Below are 19972 nucleotides of genomic sequence, written 5' to 3' on the forward strand. Positions count from 1 at the left end.
TTTAACAATATTAGGGCTGAATCTCTCACCTTAAAAATAAAGATTTAGTTGAAAACAAGAAAAAGAGTTTACTAGTAATGATACTACTACTAAGCATTTGTATTGCACTTTATATATCTTTACAGCTCTGTATATTTAACTCTCAACACCCCTAAGGTAAGTTAGGCATTGTTACCTCTTTACATTGGGGGAATACAGAGGGTGAAATCCTGACCCCATTTAAGTCAAGGGCAAAACTCCCATTGATTTCAATAGGTCCAGGATTTCACCCAGAATAGCTTGTCTATGGCTGTGCCTCAAAGCAGGGCAGTGCCAAATTCAGAAGTCAGGAGTCCAAGTCTCGCAGTCCACTAGATCATATTGATTAACTAAGTTCAGTAAGTGGAATGAAGTGTTCTATATTAAAATCAAAACTTCTCCACATTGGCCTCAAGTGAACACACACACCAACTCCCCCCACTTCCTCCCCCTACAATCAAAACGTGAATAAAGAAAATCTGTACTCTCTTATTTTTAATGTAAGGTCAGTATTGAACTCAAATCTTCATGTGTCTGGAAAAAAATTAAGACTTCTGGAACACCATATTACAGATACCTCTTAGTTGTTAGACTAATCATATTCCTAGGCTACATGGGTCTAAAGAAATACAAGAGAGGCACAATAGGCCCCAATCCTGCAATACTATCCCTGCAAGCAAGGCTTTATGCCTATGCAGAGCCCCAGTAAAGTCTGAGTCCAACTGTACGCATTTCATCACAGGATCAGGGCCACAATTAGTCAGAGATACAAAGTTTCAAAAAGACAACTTTACCTTGTAAAAATTATTCTATTATGTACCTGTGTATGATGCACTAAACACACACTATTATTTTAGCACATTTCTAATGAGAACAGGTAAATGCAAGTAAAAAAAAAACAAGCATGTACTTTTGATCACATTCTTAGAGTTTTACTGAGTAAAAAATATTTGCACCTGTTTAAACCAAATGGTTACATAAAGAAAGTGACTAAAACACAGAAACATAACTTGTAATACTAGACCAGGCTGATGATTTGGTTGCACTGCTATTCTACCTCAAGCAGAGGTCAGTACCTGAGGCTCGGAGAAAACCTCAAAATAAACATATCCAATTGCGCAATGCTATAGATGGAAAATATTTCTTCTGATAGCACCACCATTCCCATTCTATTCAAACAATAGTCCGGAGGTTTTATTACATTTTTCTAATTATCTTAAAAATATGTACATTAGAGAGAGAGAGACTGATTTCATTGACTGATACAAATACAATTTACCATATGTAAAATATAGACACTGAACATTTATAAGCACAGTTCTTTGACTCAGTGATATAATTCCTTCCTTTTGTTGCTGAACCTGAGAGCACACAAAGTTCATATTTCCCCTAACCAACCTTTGATCACAGCCAATTACAAAAACGTATTGCTGCACTTCCTAGTATACAAACCATACTTATCAGACCCTGAGCAAGTTACTTTATTAAGCAGTATTACAAAAGAATTGATCCTGCAGTCAATGCACTGTCTTCTGTGAAGATTCATATATGTAGAGTCAATACTTCTAGGAGCTGGATTTGTTAATTTCAAACCAATTACAGATTTAATGTCAAGAGTCAGAGCCCTTCTTTTACATAGCCAACTTCTATCTGCATTGAGAGTCCTCCTTGTCACAGGCCCCTAGGCAAGCAAGCACTTACACATGCTTAACTGTTTTTGCAAGTAGTCCCATTATAATCATGGGGCCTTAAGCATTAGTTTCAGAGTGAAATAACCTTTTCTGGTTAATTTAGAAGACAACCGGTAGATCCACAGGTCAGTGTAGTATCCATAAATTTAGATATTCGATATTTGATCTCCCAAATTTTACCAGTTTTCCCTGGCCCGCCCTACAGGTTGTCATTTCTCACATGACCAATGTGCACTTTGCAACTCTACTCTTCATTTCAAGAACATGATTTTTTCCTATCATTTACAAAAATACGAAATTTCCTTCCACTTGTAATCCAGTGAAAGCTGATACATTGACTAGATTGTTGTTGTAAATCCCTGTATCTTAAACATATCCCAAGCTCTTGTGGTCCTCTCCAGGGCAGACTAATTTCTTAGCAGTTGTAGTCAGAACACTTGGATAACTATACACAGACAACTCTATTACAACCTGCAAACATTAAATCCTCTGCTGTGCCAGGAAAGATCAATGAAAATCTTGCCTCCTTTTCTCAAAAAGGTATCATTTCTAAAACTTGCCACACCTCTCCTGGCCAGCAGCCTCTGTGTGATAGTCCGGTTCAACATCAGTCTCATATGGTTAACAATACACAGCTGCTTCAAAAAGCTTATATTTTCCACAAAACTGTAAAAGGCTTTAGCAGTCTTTCTAATTTATGCAAGAGGAAATTATACCATCAAATCCCTGCAGTTTGCTTCAAAAATTGACCCAAAACAGTACTGGAAATGTATTAAAGATCAGCTGCAACTATGGCATATATTTTCTTAAAAACAAACAAAAAAAAACCCCGCACTTGCCCCATTAACTTAATATTTATATCTGACCAATATTAAACACACTGCTATCACTTCTCATCAATTCTTAGATGTTGGGAGATGGAAGAGACTTATTCGATCACCAAGGCTGTCCTTCTGCCAGGTCACTGACTGTTCGGTACAGTACATTTTGTAATGCTTCTAGTGAATCTCATTGGATTAGGTTGTATCATTTTACGCATGGATTTCCAGCCTTCATACGTTTACTTTGTTCTCCTTCGTGCTTGCCTCGTACCCCAAATTAGTATTATCGGTGAAGTAATTTAACATTTTACAGCTGTTTAATCCTTTGCCCCTCTTCCAGATCATTTAAAGTATGTTCAGTAACATTATGCTTAAAAACTAATCACCGTGGCATCTTTCAACTGAACTGCCTCCATCTTTCAAACTGTTCAGATTCATCTAAAAACGTATTTGTTGGGACTTGAAGATCTACAATTCAGAGTAAGATGAGCTTTTGCAGGATACGCATGGCAATGTCTGATCGTGCTTGGTGGCAGGGTGAAGAGGGTCTAACCTGGGTGGACTGAATAAGTTAGTGATAAAGAACAGATTAATGAACTACACTTCTAACTACTGCAATTGTATCACCTAGGATAAAGACATAATATATCACTAATAAAACTCAGAATATAAATCTGGACCCAGTTAACATAAAAGATACCTGAATGTTCATTATACTTAATCTGCTTTAATTCAGTTTTTTTCCTAGAAACACACTGTTCAAAAAGGGTCTGAAAAGTGTCCTTTCAAAAGCTTATTTCTTCTGCTGTGTTTGGGGCTTCTTTTCTGATGTCATCATTCTAATATTGTCATTAATATAACATTGAAGGAATACTACTGTGTGTCCTGCTGGCTAGCTCTGCACAGTGGAATGATAATTAATTAGTTTTCTCTAACCTGTGAATGCAATCCTGAAAGGCTTTAAGTGAAATCATCCATTTACCATGTACACAATCAGCATTCTAATAAAATCCATTAAAACAGCATTAGAAATGGAGCTGCCCAGAGCCATTAAAGTGACATATGCCTCATCTTTCTGTGGTTTGAAAGCTGTTCAAGGTTGTTGGCAGCAAGTGTAGTTCTGAAGAAGTTGGACATCTGGATGGCATTTGGTATCTGACATTTTTCCAAAATTTTGTATTTGCTGAATAGGATTTTTCTGTGAAGTCCCCTTTCCATCTGATGGCACCATGCTTTTGTTTAATGTATTTGATTGATTCTGGCATGTTCGTATAGTTCTTTATTTTATCTAGCTCAATCAGAATAACTTTAATTCCATCCTGGACAAGAGCATTGTACACAACCAGTTGCTGTTCGAAGATATCCTCTAATAAACTGCAACTTGATGATTCTGGTACTAATACAATTATAAGCCTTCTGCTTTGTTTAATGGTTTCATCAACAACACTGACCACAGCTGTAAAAGACACACAGAATGACTGATTAACTTTTAGCTCATACAAAAGAATCGCTCTCCCCCCATTAAAAATAGATATTTACTTTTTCTTATGTCAGCATAATTAAAGTGGCAAAACCCCTCTAATATATACACAGTTATACTGGTATAAAGTGTCTATGCCAGCATAGCATATTCCAGTAGAGAAGCAAAATAAGCTACACACACACTTTTATACACATATAATTGTGTCAACATTAGAGAGGTTTTTGGTGGCAAGAAAACCATCCACCTTACCAACATAGCTATGCTGGTAACATTTTTAGATGTGCACTCTAGGCCACACTTTAATGATACAGCTGATTTTTTTGTTTTTGTTTTTAATCCATGCAAACTTACTTACCTTATAGTAACTGAAGGCTCTTTAAGATGTGCGGCCCCTATCTGTATTCTACTGTGGATACGCATATTTTGCATGCATCCAGAGCTGGAGAATTTTGAAAGCAGTGTCCGCTGGTCCGCACATGTGCCGTGGCTCACCTTGTGCCACCGACCGAGGAGATAAAGGGCGGGGTGGACCAACTGCTTCTCCAGTTCCTTCTCCACAGGGCCGTCCTTACCCATACGCAAAGTAAGCAGCTGCATAGGGCACCAGGAAATTTCCTGGTGCCCTGCGCAGCTGCGTGCTGCTCCAGCCCCTGCTCCACCTCTTCCCCATGGCCCCACCCCTGCTCCGCCTCCCCGCTCCACCCCCACTCCCCTGAGGATTCTGCAGCAGGGCTGGGCCTGCACTCACCAGCGGCGGGAAGTGCAGCGACCTGGACCCAGCCGTGCTGCCGGTGAGTGCTGGGGGGGCGGATCCCACCTGCCCCCCAAGCCAGCCTTGCCTCCCCGCAGAGGCCTGGTGCCAGGCCCTCCTCCCCCAAGCGGAGGACTGGGGCCCCACAACCACCGCCCCCCCTATGGGGGGGCTGCATAGGGTCCCAGAATAGCTAGGGATGGCCCTGCTTCTCCACCGCAAATCACAGAAGATCCAAAGCAGAGGGGAAGGAGGACAGGTAGAGGAATACAGATAGGACTACACATCTTGAAGAATTTCCAGTTACTAAAAGGTAAGTAACTTTCTCTTCAAGTGCTGGTCCCTATGGGCGTTCACTGTGGGTGACTGACACGCAGTACTCAGATAGGAGGAGGGTGAGAGGTTGTAGATGGCAGAGCCAAATGAAGGATTGTGATTCCAAAAGATGTATCGGCAGAGGAGTCCTGTACCAAGGCATAGTGTCTCACAAACGTGGATGGAGCTCCTTGTAACTGCTTTGCAGGTATAAAGTAGCAGCATCTCTTGAAGCGATGCCAGAGATGCTGCTTGCACTCTTGTGGAATGAGCTCTTACCCTATGTGTGTGTGTGGGGGGGAATTAAACAGTCAGAGATCCATTTTGGGATTCTTTGAGAGGATATAGTCTGACCCCAGTATGTCAAGTAAAACCCCCACCCTTGGTACTAAAGAGCAACCTTCTCTATCACTTCCCACTGAAAGAGGGATTCCACTTTGAGAATCTTATCATGAGAGTGGCCCCCAAGAGGGGGTGAGGAAGGAAGTTTTGGAGGGGGAAGGGACATAAACTCTATCGTACAGACAGAATGGATGATGTTCAGCACCCATTTATCCACTGTACTCCAGCTGTTGAAAAAGAGTGCTAAACAACCCCAAAAGGTGTGTGGGAGTAGGGAGATGTTGGACTTAGTGGTCTGCAGGTGACAGATTGCGATCTGGTGCCAACGGAGCCCTAGACTTGTAGGTTTCCTTGTCATAGCTCTAAGACATAGGACTTACTAGGTTTTCTAGGGCTGAGCTTATAGACTTGCTCGGTTTAGACAGGGCTGAATCTGACTTCTTCAAAGAGGATTTGGAAAAGGACTTAGCCTAATGCTCATGAGAATGCTCCCTACTCTCCCAACAAGACCCCATCAAGGGATCTGTGGGGATAGACTTCTTTGCTCCTGAGTCAGACTTCATGGCAGGAGGTGCACTCTTTTCAGAATCAGGCTGATCCGGGCTGGGGGACTCCCCCACCCCCAGCATACGTCTGATTGCTGCCTCATGGCATTTTCCATTAGGTGCTTCCTGTGGCAAAGTTCCTGCCCTTGCCATGATGTGGACTCCCCCAAGGCAGCACATGTAGCATTGGTGGTCGTCACTGACTGAGAAGGATTGCAGGGAGGAAGCACAAATTTTGAAGCCCAGAGTTCTGGGCATAGTCCAGTACCCAAATTGGGGGGGTGATGGGGTGCCCTCCAGGTCGGGAGAGACTGACTAAATAACCAGAAAACATTAAAACTATCAGATAAAAACTTTAAAATTCTAGAACTATAAAAACTATTGACAGATATCTATTAATAAATAAAAGAGAAAGCCAAAGCTTTGGACTCTAGAGATTCTGAGCTGAGACGCAGTCGGTCCGCCTTGCCTTTACCTCCTCAGTCAGAGGCACGAGGTAAGCCTCGGGGCATGTGTGTGTGGACCAACAGACACTGCTTTCGAAGTTCTCTGGCTCCAGGTGCATTGAGTGAATGCATATCCACAGTGGAATACACATAGGGGCCAGCACTCAAAGAATAATGTTTATTGCTACTTTTCACTACCCCAGATGAAAATCAATTAAAAATGTTACTAAAAACAAATTCTCTCTATTTAAAGATTTCTTTCAGAAATATGAATTCTACAATTATAACTAGTAACAAAAAAAATCCATTTTGCTTTATAGCCATATTTCAAAATCAATTACCTCAGAAGCAATTTTTTATTCTGATGTTTTAATATAAATGTAAATATACAGTACAAAATAAGAACATGTTAACAGTGAAAAAATGTCTTTTCTATAGTAAGCAAATGGGATAGTGCAGAAGTATTAGAAAGAACAAACATCCAGTACCAACTGGTTAGGTTTTATTGTACTAAAACCAATCAACTTCTTGATGTTCTATATCATACCAGATCTCTTGCCCTCTCTGAGATCACTAGCAGATTAGCCTTTCCTCCCTCCCAGAGCACTGCTCTTACCTTTAAGACTAGGAAAAGTGGAACAAGAAAGAGTTGCTCCTATGATGCCAAAAACACTCTGTTCCGAACTCTGCCCACAGACATATTGCAGAGAGATTTAGGAGCAGAGTGCCACCTAGTGGGAGATGTGTAAAGCCCATCACATGGGAGCACAAGCAGCAGCAGTCTCATGTTATCTACAGGGTATGGGGAAAAGGTGGAGTATGTCACAGGGAAAGGTGAAAAGGGTAAGTGGAAGCAAACTTCACTGAACATTCTCAGAAAGAGGCAAAGATACCCAAAATTTCAAGGGTTTGTCTGTATTGTGGGGCAAGTGGGGCCAGCAATGAAGTTCCCCCTACAAACAAAACGGTGCAACTGAAGGATCCATGGAGGAGATGAAAAAATGAAAGGGAAACATGAGATGGGGGAAGAGGAAATAAAGAGAGAAAGGAAAATCAAATCTGAAATGAAAGGAAATGAGGGATCAGGGGAAGACTGCAGAGGAGGGACAACAGGACAAAAAACATTGGAGAGAGAGAGAAAACCAGAGATGGGATAACAAAAATATGAAACCAATACAAGAATCAGATAGAAGAGTATATCCTGCCAGGACCAATGCTTTTGGTCAGTCACACATAGGACACAGTGCTAGAACCAGCCCTTCTTGAAGCACTGAGAATTCAGGGACTATGGGGAATGCTGCCAATACTTAACCTGAAGCAGGAATTAAGAGAAGATTGGGTGTGAAGTATTGCATGAATTTTGCTTGGGAGAGGAACCCTGAACCTTCCCCTTTCTAGGTGTAGTATCCAAAACCTTTAGGCAAGCTGTTCTCTTCCCTTGACCTCTCTCTACTGAAGTTCAGCTTGGAGACACATTGGGTTTTGTTGCCAAGTGGCCGCCTCTCCTCCCACTAGTAGTTCCATTCCAACCTAGTTCCAATTTAAAATATTTCAGAGCATCCATATTTCGGAAATTACTATTATAAAAATTGTTGCCTTAATCTCCTGCCTCTGCGTCATGATGTGATCCATGGGACCACAGTGATGTAAAACTTTCCTACCCTGCTCTAGTATTTAAAGAGAATGATGAAAAAACTCACCCAGTTCTACTTTAAAGGCAGTGAGAGAATACCATGATTTTTCATTTTACCTTTTCCTGGTAGATCATCTCTTCCAAGTATAAACAGATTATATCCACACTGTCTCTCTAAGACCTCAGGAAGCAGCGTTAGCACAAAGTTATCTGGTGGGTAGATGCAATCTACTTTGTTGATTTTTGGATAAAATACATATGCATCATAGATCTTCCCATCTGAAACTGAACAAGACAGAAGCAGTGAGATTTGTAAGACAAAAATTACTTTAAAGGAAGAAGAATATTTTCCCCCCTTTTCTATTTTAAACTTTATTGCATGAGTTAATTGTTTGAATAGAACATACAAATAACCACAGGTTAATAATAAAGTAATCTTTGTTAAATGCTGCAAAAAATACCACCATAATTGCATTTAATTATTCAGGCAAATTTAAAAATTGCCCAAATTTACTACCTATCTAGAATGAAAAATACTAAGAGTTGCAGGGCTGGCTAGAAGTTCTTCACTGCTGCCTTAGCACAGTGGTTCTCAACCAGGGGTATGTGCATCCCTGAGAGTACTCAGAGGTCTTCCAGGGGGTACATCAACTCATCTAGATATTTGCCTAGTTTAACAACAGGCTACATAAAAAAGCACTAGCTAAGTCAGTACAAACTAAAATTTCATACAGACAAGGACTTGTTTATACTGCTCTATATACTATATCAGCGATCCTCAAACTGGGAGTTCATTTCAATGGGGTCTCCCGAGCCAGCGTTAGACTCACTGGGGCCCAGGGCAGAAAGCCGAAGCTCAAGCCCTACCATGCGGTGCTGAAGCCGAAGCCAGAGTTTTTAACTGAGGTGAAACGTGGGGTATGCAAGACAAATCAGACCCCTGAAAGTGGAACAGTCATCTGGAAAGGTTGAGAACTACCCTGATTTCTGTTTTAACACTGAGCAATAAACTACCTTATCACATTGTCACCTTGTCAATGTAGCTCTTGCAGCAGTAGCTCTTGGTGACATCAGCCTTTCATTACAAGACCTGCTCTGCAGATATAAGTATTCTGTAGTATGCATGTCTCGCAGTTAGAAAGAGTTTCCCTGCAAAGCAGAGAGCAGATAAACCTTTTTTCAGGTTTATGTTTCTAGCAGATTTACATATCTGCTTTTCTACCTACACGAGCCAACGTCTGATAGCTTACATATATAAGGCATTTCACACCCTCTGTTCAAAGTGCATCTAAGCCCAGATTTTAAAATAGCAGACTTCCTTTTTTGTTGGAGCACATTTTGCACTTTCAAAGACTGCACCCATATTTTTTTTCCACCTTCAGCGAATCGTAGTTTCACATCTTACAGTTAAAATTATAATGTTTTCCAACAAGCACACTTTCTCCCAGCCTGTCCTTATGCCTCATAGGAGAGCCATATCAATATCTACAAAAGTACTGCATTGCCCTCCTTCAAACCCCTCCATCTCTGTTATGATACTTACACTGGACAATGATTAGAATAGCGGTGTTCTGTGACCACTGCTTATCATGCTAACCAGTATCATTCCATTGGTACCTTGTGTTCCCCTTCACTGTTCATCATATCCACCTGTTGTCTATGGAGTCTTAAACTGTAAACTATTCAGTGCAGAGATGATCATCATTTTGCTATATGTTTGTACAGAGCCTAGCACAAGAGGTCTCTGGGCTTCTCGGTACTATCACAATACAAATAAAAATGACACCACTAAGGGTACGTCTTCACTACCTGCCGGCTCGATCTATCGGGGATCGATTTATCACGTCTCGTCTAGACGCAATAAATCAATCCCCGAATTGACGCCTGTACACCACCTTGGCAGGAGGAGTAAGCGGCGTAGATCAGGGAGCCACCGTGGTCGACTTGCCGCCGTGAGGACGGCCAGGTAAGTTGAAATAAGATACTCTGAATTCAGCTAGGCAAACAGCATAGCTGAAGTTGCGTATCTTAGTTCGAACCACCTCCCCCGCAGTGTAGCCCAGGCCTAAGATGGCCATACTGAAGTACTTCAGCATCTAAAAGAGAGGATTTGCACTCTTAACTGACTGTGTGTAAAATACATTGGAAAAGACTGTGTCTGCAAAAAAGGACACTGAGTAGAAGCCCTTTTAAAAATCTGGTACTCAATCTTTTCATCATCCATATTGCAAACACAACACAACACACAGACGGAAATTCCAAACAAGCTTGCTCATTCAGGGACATTTCCTGCATCTGCTCCCCCTTAAAAAGGCTACACAAAATAAATATAGCTTCTTATTCACTTAAGAATTCTTAATGAATCCTGGGATTCTATGCCATGTACATTAGCTACATGGCTATACACACCTACCTTCTTTACTCAGAAAAGGACGACAGGATTTTCGATACCAGAGCACAATGTCAACCTTGAAATACTTGTAGATTAATATGACAACAACTATTACAAACACTGGTGCAAGGAGTCCTCCAGTCAAGTATCCTTGAAAATTTCGAACTACATCAGCAAAGGAAAAATATGTAATATATTGAAGTGGTAGCACTGGTCAAGTTAGGAACATTCAAACAAAATTGTGTAGAATTCTGAAATTAGAGCCCTTTTAAGCTGCCTAAAGACAGTTATAACTGTGAATAATTGATAACAAAAATCTGACATCTCTCTCCTCTTTTTCTGTTCATGAATTATCTGCAAACTGATTGTGATTTTCTTGAATGTATTCATTATTCCAAATAATTGATGACAAATAATTCTAGTTCTACAGCTTGTTTGTAAGCAGTTCATTGAAGGTATTCAATACTTGAAATTTATGCTGTCTTGACTGGACACATGGAAACACAGAACGCTTGGTTCTCTGGCTGGAGAAGCACCACTTTCAGAACCAGATGTCTGGTGCAAATTCAGAATTTGCTTTTCCTTATGTATTCTACTCCATCTGCCTTACCGCTGATGTTTTGGTGAATAATCCGATCAGTAAATCTATAGTAACTCCTTTGACATTAATTAAGCTACTCCACGATTTACAATGATTTTATAGCCTCTTTCCTGCCCATTATCCCAAATTTTCACACACCCTTTGTCTGTCCCTTTTCAAAGTGTTCCCCTCATCTCTTTTTTAAATTAAGTCCTGACTACAAGAGCAGTTCAGAACATTATTAAGACTGAAGGCCTGACCTGACTGTCTTAATGCAATGTAGGCTGCAACTTCACCGGCATGACACACAAACTGACGTCCATAATCCTCCTGCTTCACTTCTGTGATGCTGAGTGTCACTGTAGAGAATAAGTACCCATCGGGAAAAGAATCTTCTCTATCCAAAAAGGTAGTGAATAATTAAAATAATAAAAGTGGCATTAGGCAGGTTTCTTCATTTGAAAACAAAACAGGACAATGGTTATATTTTATCTTCAGACATGTCTGAAATGTGCCTGAATCTTTTCAAAACAGACAGATATCTGGAGTCTATGATTATAAATTATCTGAATTATAGATGTACCTCGCAGCTCCAGTCAAGAGCATGGCCTCATGTGTAGACACATAATGAGATAGCACTAGGAGCTCTCAATCAAAATAGACTAGATTTACATACATGTAAGAATCTTATTCATGCTATCATTGCCCAGTGAGAAAGACATGAGGCAATTCTATGACAGTGCTGCCAACTCTAATATTTCAAACAATCGATTTGTAAGCATATAGAGGATAAGACAGTGATAAGTAATAGCCAACTTGGATTTGTCAAGAACAAACCACACCAAACCAACCTAATTTCCTTCTTTGACAAGGTTACTGACAAAGTGGATAAAGGGAAAGCAGTAAACATAATTGAGTATGAGCCAACAATGTGATGCAGTTGCAAAAAAGGCTAATATTCCAGGGTGCATCAACACGAGTGTTGTATGTAAGTGACAGGAGCTAATTGTTCCACTCTACTTGGCACTGGGGAGGCCTCAGCTGGAATACTGTATCCAGTTTGGGGAGCCACACTTTGAGAAAGATGTGGACAATTTGAAGAAAGCCCACAAAAAACAATAAAAGGTTTAGAAAACACGGCCGATGAAGAAAGGTTAAAAAAACACCGGGATATGTTTAGTCTTGAGAAAGTAAGACTGAGGTGGGATCTGGTAGCAGTCTTCAAAACACAGTCAGGGCTGTTACAAAGGGGATGCTGAGCAATTGTACCCCTTGCCCGCTGAAGCTACGATAGGTAGTAATTGGCTTAATCTTCAGCAAAGGAGATTGAGGTTAGATAGTAGGAAAACCTTCTATTTGTATATTAGGTAAGTACTGGAATAGAGTACCAAGGGAGGTTGTGGAATCCCCATCATTGGAGGATGTTAACAACAGATTAGACAAACACCTGTCTGGGATGGTCTAGGTTAGTGGTGGGCAACCTGCGGACCGCATGTGGCCTGTCAGGGTAATCCCGCTGGCAGGCCACCAGATAGATTATTTACGTTTGCACAGCCACCCGCACCTCCTGTTGGCCAGGAACAGCAAACCGCAGCCACTGGGAGCTGCAGGTGGCCGTGCAAATGTAAGCAAACTGTCTGGCAGCCCACCAGCGGTTTACCCTGATGGGCCTCGTGTGGCCCGCAGGCTGCCCACCACTGATCTAGGTCCTCCATCAGCAAGGGGGGCTGCACTAGATGACCTCTCAAGGTCCCTTCCCTACCCTATAATTTCTACGATTTTATTACAAAGTCTCATGATATTTGGCATTTTTCTGAAAGCCTCAGCTCATGTAACTGAATAATTTCTTGAGAATCTCAGTCTTCATTTAAAAAGAAAACATTTCTAGCCCTCATAGTTGAAGAGAAAAGCTTAAAAATCTGACCCAAGTGCACCCCAAAAACCAAAAGGCAAATAGAAAGAACCCCAAATCTATGTTTATAAATCTCATGATTTTTTGAGACAATTTTGCTATTTTGGAGAACCTAACTCATGATTTTTGACCTATCAGGGTTGGCAAAACTGCTAGTATTCTACTTTCTAAAAAGCACATGAGGTTTCCATATGCAGCTGTTGGACAGATTTGCTTCAGTAGCTCATACGCTTAATTTTCAGGAATATTTTTCTTTGGGGGAAGGGGGAGAACCAATGCAGACTGGTGATGCTTGGGGGTTATAGCCCCTGAGTGGTGCCTTGCCCAGTGAACAGATTTTTTTGTAAAGCAATATGTTCCGAAGTATCCATGTTATTTTTTCTCCTAGACTCCATTGAAGTTTAGTAGGATACTAGTTGTCCAAATTGGTCTCTAAGAAACACAGAATTAGGATCCCTCCTGGGAAGCAAAGAAAGGCATTACAAACACTAAGGGTATTGTCATACATTGCAGTCAGTGATCAACTGATATGCATTTTTATATGCAAGTATACTTACTGATTTCCCTCTTGAACTCTCCCCATAAACAAAAAATTGACTAAAGTATTATTGACTTTCCAGGATATACCAACTGAGCTATCTTTAAAACTTGATACGTTGCAGTCCACGATAACACTGGACCCTGAAAAATAGCATTAGAAAATGGCCATGAGATATCGTTTACTCTGCAAAGTCATGAGATCCACTCATGTAAAGGAACATGGGAAACATTAGCAACCAACGCCAGTAAACATCTAAAGAGTAATCTGACAGAACGAAGGAGGGAGTTTGCAGAATTATGAAGATCCCTTGTCAGACCATCAGCTGTTTTACAAGCGCTAACCTAGCAAATTATAAAGAGCCCAGTAAATTAATCCCTCCAGAGAATAAATATGTTAATTCTATTTTGAACAAAATGACCATAATTGCTTCTTAAATTTGACACATCTATGGATGAAATAATGTTCTCTCAGGTTTATGGCTTCAGTGCGAAGCTTGAAAAGGTCAAAGTAGAAAATTCATAAAAGAACGAATACAAAACTCTTCCATCCACAACAATTAGGAGAGGTTTAAATATATCACAACCCTTGTCATTTTTTACATTTGGTCCAGATCAGCAGATCACTAGGACAAAATCAGTTGCTCTTTATCCTGCAAACATTTTCTTGAAGTGTGCTGGACAGACTCTTATTGTAGAAGACAAAACATCATATTTGTTGAAAGTAGAATTCCAGAACCACTTTTTATTATGGATGGTATAGCACCAAAAGAGAACTAAAAGCTTTTTCACAAAAGTATGAAGACAAGGGCTACTCCTGGGGGAATTCTGAACCTAAAAATTCTGTACACGATATTTTAAAATTCTGCAAAATTCTGAACATTTTATTTGTCAAAATAACACAGTATAAACACACCAGTTGCAATTATTTTTGGTAATTTATTTCAAAATACCTGTCAGCAAGTATGTCTGTAACAATACAGATAACAAAACAAAAAAAAAAAAGATTCAGGAAAATTTTTTTTTTGACAAATAGATTCCTTAATAGGCATATTAATACAGAACTTTGAGCAATTCATTTAAACTACAACACAGAACTGTATTTCTGCACCCCACAGAAGCAGTGCAAAGACTTGGGGGAGTCGAGGGTAACAGAGGAGATGAGGGAGCAGAAAGGAGCCTTGGATTGAACTCGTAGGGTTGTTGGGTGTGGGTGGGAAAAGTATGGAACAGTTTCTTTGGGTGGGGGGATTCTTAGGGAGTTGGGGAACCTCTCCCATGCAGACCCTGGCTGACCCCAAGTCTCTCCCCTTCAGTAAGGCACATCTACCCCCATCCCCATATAGCCCTCCTATCCCCCATCATCATATGGCGCTGGAGCCCCTTCCCATTCAGGCCCTGGCTCAATGCTGTCAGCCAACTAGCTCCTGAACCCAAGTCCCAGCCTGTGCTCCCCATTAGCCCTTCTGGACCCCAGTCCATGACCCTCCCAGCAACCCCATATGCCCCACTCTGGCTCCACCAGCAGGCTGCTGTAATGAACACAGCTGACTGCTAGCTGTTAATGCCAGTCAGCCAGCTGTTCTGGTGCCACAACGGCCTCTTGTAGGCAAAAGGCAGAACTGCAGCACTTCTTGGGCAGAATGTATTTACTGCGGGGAAAAAACTCTGCACGGAACATGAATTCTGAGCATGTACAGCGGCGCACAACTGCCTCAGGAGTAAAGGGTCTTGCCCTAAAGAATTCATAAGCCAAACAGCATACAGGACATGAAGCAACAAAAGCAGTGACTTTTTTGTTGTTGTTGTTAATTATACAATTTTTGCTTGAATTTTATTTGTGATAAGCATTTCATTTTTTTCCATTTCTAGGATTAAAGGTGACCCACAAAGGAAAACACATAGATTTGTGCCTTTGTTGTTTCTTTTCAACAGACAAAGGTGACATGAAGTGAGGGTTTGTTTAAAGAAAAGGGGGGGAAAACCCTTAAACATTAGAAATTCAAGTCTTGCCTGCTTTATTTTCCCTGACTCTACGAACAATTGGAAAACTGGTAGAATTATGATATTCCAAATACAAGCATGGGAAATTTGATTAAGGCCCAATCCAGTAAAAACATGTGTGAAGTTACTCATGTGAATAAGTGTTTGTAGGATCAGGGCCTGAAAGGAGTGGCATTTATCCAGGCTGTTTAAAACTCTGTTATGTTTGTTTTTGTTAACATCTATTTAAGTAAAACATCCTATAAAGATTTGAAGATCTAATGGGAAAAAAAAATCTGTTAAAGCTTCGACATTCCCCAGCTCTTCACTTAAGGGCTGAGAAAGATCACAACGCACATCTCAGTCTGCAAGCGAATCTGGTTCCGAATCCCATTCCATTCTTTCCTATTCCCCTCCCCCCCGCACGCACACACACAGAGACAGGAAAGACACGACTGGACAGTCTAAAAAGATACAAAAATGCAGGTTTGGTTAAGAACATAAGAATGGCCATAATGGATCAGACCTATGGTCCATCTAACCCAGTATCCTGTCTTCCAAAAGTGGCCAGCAACAGATGCTTCAGAGGAAGAGAACAGAGCTGGACAATTATCAAGTCCAGTCCCAGCTTCTATCGGGTTTTTATTTTTAAATTTGAAAACATATTACCGGGATTTGTTTAGACTTCTCAAAGCAGGAAAAACATCACTTACCCTTTCTCCCCAGCCCCCTTTTCAAGTCCCTTTTAAAGGCAAGCCTTGGAAGGTGAAACATGAAACACTGAATCAGGGTGGGAGCCCCTGGCATTTGGGAAAGGGACATAGATCCCCCCACCCCAATTCATTAGAAAGTATTTAAGAACATAGGAATTGCCACATTGGATCAGATCTGAGGTCCATCTAGTACAGTGCTCTACCTCTGACAAAAGTTAGTGCCAGATGCTTCAGAGGGAAGTATAAGAACCCTGTGGTAGGAAGATGTGAAATAAGCTGCCCTCCACACTGGGTCTCATCCTGATCTCTAATAGTTAGACATGGGCTAAAGCCCTGAAGCATGGGGTTTAATATCCTGTCCAAAATAAATCATATCATGAACTGTAAAAAAGTGTGGCTATTCTTCTTAATCATATCATTAACTGTAAAAAGTGTGGCTCTCTCTATCAACATCCAAAACAGTTTTTGAACCTTGCTAAATTTGGGGCTCAAAGACTTCCTGTGACAGCAAGTTCTACAATCTAATTACATGTTGTGCCAAAAGCACTTAGTTTCGCATCTGCCACTTTTTTACTTTAATTGAAAGACTTCTCATTGTGTTAGGAGACGAGAAGGGCAGAAGCTACTACCTTCGATATAATTTATTATTGTATATACTTTTATCTGTCTTCGGGTTTTATATTGCTGCCCCTCAACATGGCATCTGAACATCTTCCACACGAAATCAATAGCAGTAGTACAGTCCCAAGCAGACCATGCAGTCTCTGGCACTTTTCCCTTTTTGGAATCAAAATTCTGCTTGGAGCAGGGTGGGGTTTCATTTGCTTGTGGGGAAGACGTCTATCAAGTCCCCTCTTGTTCATCTCCTTTCTAAGGTAAACAATCAAAATCTATTCAATCTTGCTTCACTAAGAATTTTTCCCCATCCCTAATTTTTCTCATTGCCCTTTTCTGAACCTCCCCTTTACCCTCTTCACTGCAAGTTACTCAATATTTATGTAGGATGGTCAAAAGATATCAAATCGACCACTTTGCAGCTGCTACTTCAGCCATGTAAGAAGTCCAGCCGGAGCCTCAGCCTTTTTAGGAATCCCAAGATGATTGACAGGAGATAGATGAGGAACCACCCCTTTATCCCCTTTAAAAAATAATAATAAAATAATAATAATGTAAATGGAGGTTCAATGAATTTTGGGAAAATACAGGAAAGGTTTCCCAGACTCAAGAAGTCTGAGGACCATAATAAAGGGGTTATGAATTGACAATGAGACAAAAGACTCTCAATTTTTATAATGTGCGATGAGCCCATTTCTTACCAAGTTCCACTTCAATTGTATTGTTTCTTGGATAAAGAATTTCAGTTTTCTTCTTCAGTGGGGTCTCTAAAAATTTAAAAAAAAACAAAAGCACATGCATAAATACAAAATTTTATCAGAAATAATCAAAAGTAATGGCAAGGATATTTTGTACAGCACTAGTTTAGAAATACCACTAACAAGCAGGAGTGGTTTATAGATGAACTGCAAAACAAGAACACAAAACTTTTGCCTGTAGCCCTTACTGTTCCTTTGCAATGAAAAGAACCTCAAACTTTTTCAGAAAGTATGTTTCTATATGTTTGTTTTGCGTTTGCTTGTTCTTTTCTTTCTGAAGAACTTCCATAAAACAACAAACAGACCGAGAAAACCAGGGGAAGAGGTAAAACACATTAACAGTTACAGTATCCCAAAATATCAACAACCCTTCACTCTCCCCGCTCCATCCTTATTTGTAGTGTCCAGGATAACAGTTCTCTACTTAATCCAGACCACCTTCCCGCCCCCCCCCCCCCAAAAAAAAGATTAACTACATCAAGTTAAATACCAGAAATACTTGCAAATACCTTAAAAATATCAGTTTTGTAGAAAAATCAGAACAGTTTTCTTGTCAAACAGTTGTGCTTAATTTGTGATGGATGACAGGGTCAGCCCAAACTTATACTAATAAAACCTTTAAACTATGCCACTCCATCACATTTCTTATTCCCACAGGCCCCAGCATGTCAGACACTGTACAGGCACATAGTAAGAGACAATCCTTTCCTCTAAAGACTCTATGATCTAAACAGACAAGACAGGTATAGGGCAGAGAGAGGAACAGAAGTGAAGCAACTTGCCCCAAGCCAAGCAGCGGCAGGATTAGAACCCAGGTCTCTGAAGACCCAATCCAGCGCTACAGCTCCTGGACCAGAGTGGCTCCACAAAGCATTAGTTAATTATAATTCACTTTAGCATTACAATTATGGCTATAGTGCTCCAGGTGTGAATAACAGTACAGTAGACACTGCTTAGTAACAACCTGGAGAACAACCACTTTTGGTTAGCAGAAACATTTTGTTAATTGGTCTGTATACTGGCAACAGGCACATCAGCTACTGAAAACAGTTTTTGTGGAAAGCCACAGCTGCAGGAAGGTTTGCAGCCACGGTCGGAAGGACTGGGATGTGTCTTCCCCAGCTGTAGGCCCTCAACCTACCGGCGGCTGGTGCTCGGTCTGTCCCAGTGCCTCCTTCCAGACTGCCGAAGAATATAAGAATGGCCACACTGCATCAGACCAACAGTCCATCCAATGACCCACTATCCTGTCTTTGTGAGTGGAAGCCTCACAAACCTGTCTGCAGCTAGTGCTCAGTATGTCCAAGAGCTTCCCTCTAGGGCTGCAGAGAGGGAAGGAAGCACTGGGCATGGCACCAAGCACTGCATGGCACCTCTCCCTGCGTTCTCCAGGCTGTGTTTTGTCCTGAAACAAGGGGACCAGGCTCAGCATCCCCCAGTGCTTCCTTCCCTGGCTGCAGTCCTGCACATCTGGCTGCAGCCAGGGCTTTCCACGGCTTATGGGGATGCTGGGATGTGCTGAGCCTGGGCCCCCAGTGCCAGGGCAGGATGCAGCCTGGAGAGCTCACAGAGAGGTACCGGTCAGGCCCCCAGTGCCCTCGCTTCCTATGGAAAGCCCCAGCATCCAGGCAGCAGCCCTCTTCCCCACGGCTGCCCTACCTGCGGCCTATTCTGGGGCCCAGGATCAGCACGTACCAGCGCTTCCATCCCTGGCTGCAGCCCTGCAAACCTCCTTCCACTTACTGGCAATTGTCTAACAGCAGCAACTTTTTGCTGAAAACAGAGGGGCTGCTAATAAGAGGACTCTATTCACATGGAAAGCTATCAGCTGACACATATTATGTCCCTCTTCACTATTTCACATGTAACTACATGTCTTTTTGTGCCCTGAAGGATCCCAGAATGCTTTACAAATAGTAGCATTATTATACATATTTCCCCCCCCCCCCAAGGATTAAGTAAACTCAGTCTTACCAAATTGTCAACCCAAGTGTTCAAAAGCAATGCACCAAAATAACTGAGAGATTGGCTTAAAAATGATATTTTTTAAAAAAAAAAAAAAAGAAATTTTGAGTACTTTTTATTTGCCTTCTGGTTTGGCAACCTTCAGGGTGCATTAGGGTCGCATCTTCATGTTCTTCTCTGCATTCATGAGTGTTAGAAACATACTTTTGTGCAAAAAGCAGAGATTCTCACATTCTCATAACTCCCTGAGCTGGGGATATTAAGAAGAAAAAACACCAAATACAGCAAGTTAAGGTTGCTAGACTGCATCTCTCACCAACTCTGACCATTAAAAAAAACCCAGAGGAAATAAGCTATTAAGTCATTTAAACACCCAGTTCACATTCCACTCATAAGTTCCCCTTCTCAGCCTCCCTTTCACACGCCACGTATCTCCACCTTGAACCAATGTGCAGCCTCAACTTCATCCCTG

At 41.2% G+C, this 19972-nt stretch overlaps 1 protein-coding gene across 1 annotated transcript in view; it reads right to left on the reverse strand.

Moving 5' to 3' along the window:
• Nucleotides 1–943: 943 nt before the first annotated feature.
• The window catches only part of LOC140914239 (interleukin-1 receptor-like 2), a 54662-nt gene continuing 35633 nt past the window's right edge, over nt 944–19972 (reverse strand). The window contains exons 8-13 of the mRNA XM_078853800.1: nt 17479–17544; nt 13487–13610; nt 11278–11414; nt 10459–10602; nt 8163–8330; nt 944–3986 (exon numbers count right to left, since the gene is read on the reverse strand). Coding sequence (XP_078709926.1) covers nt 3598–3986; nt 8163–8330; nt 10459–10602; nt 11278–11414; nt 13487–13610; nt 17479–17544 — 1028 coding nt within the window. The 3' untranslated portion in view covers nt 944–3597. The remainder of the gene's footprint in view (nt 3987–8162; nt 8331–10458; nt 10603–11277; nt 11415–13486; nt 13611–17478; nt 17545–19972) is intronic.

Source organism: Lepidochelys kempii, chromosome 1, assembly GCF_965140285.1.
Source record: "Lepidochelys kempii isolate rLepKem1 chromosome 1, rLepKem1.hap1, whole genome shotgun sequence".
NCBI lineage: Eukaryota > Metazoa > Chordata > Testudines > Cheloniidae > Lepidochelys > Lepidochelys kempii.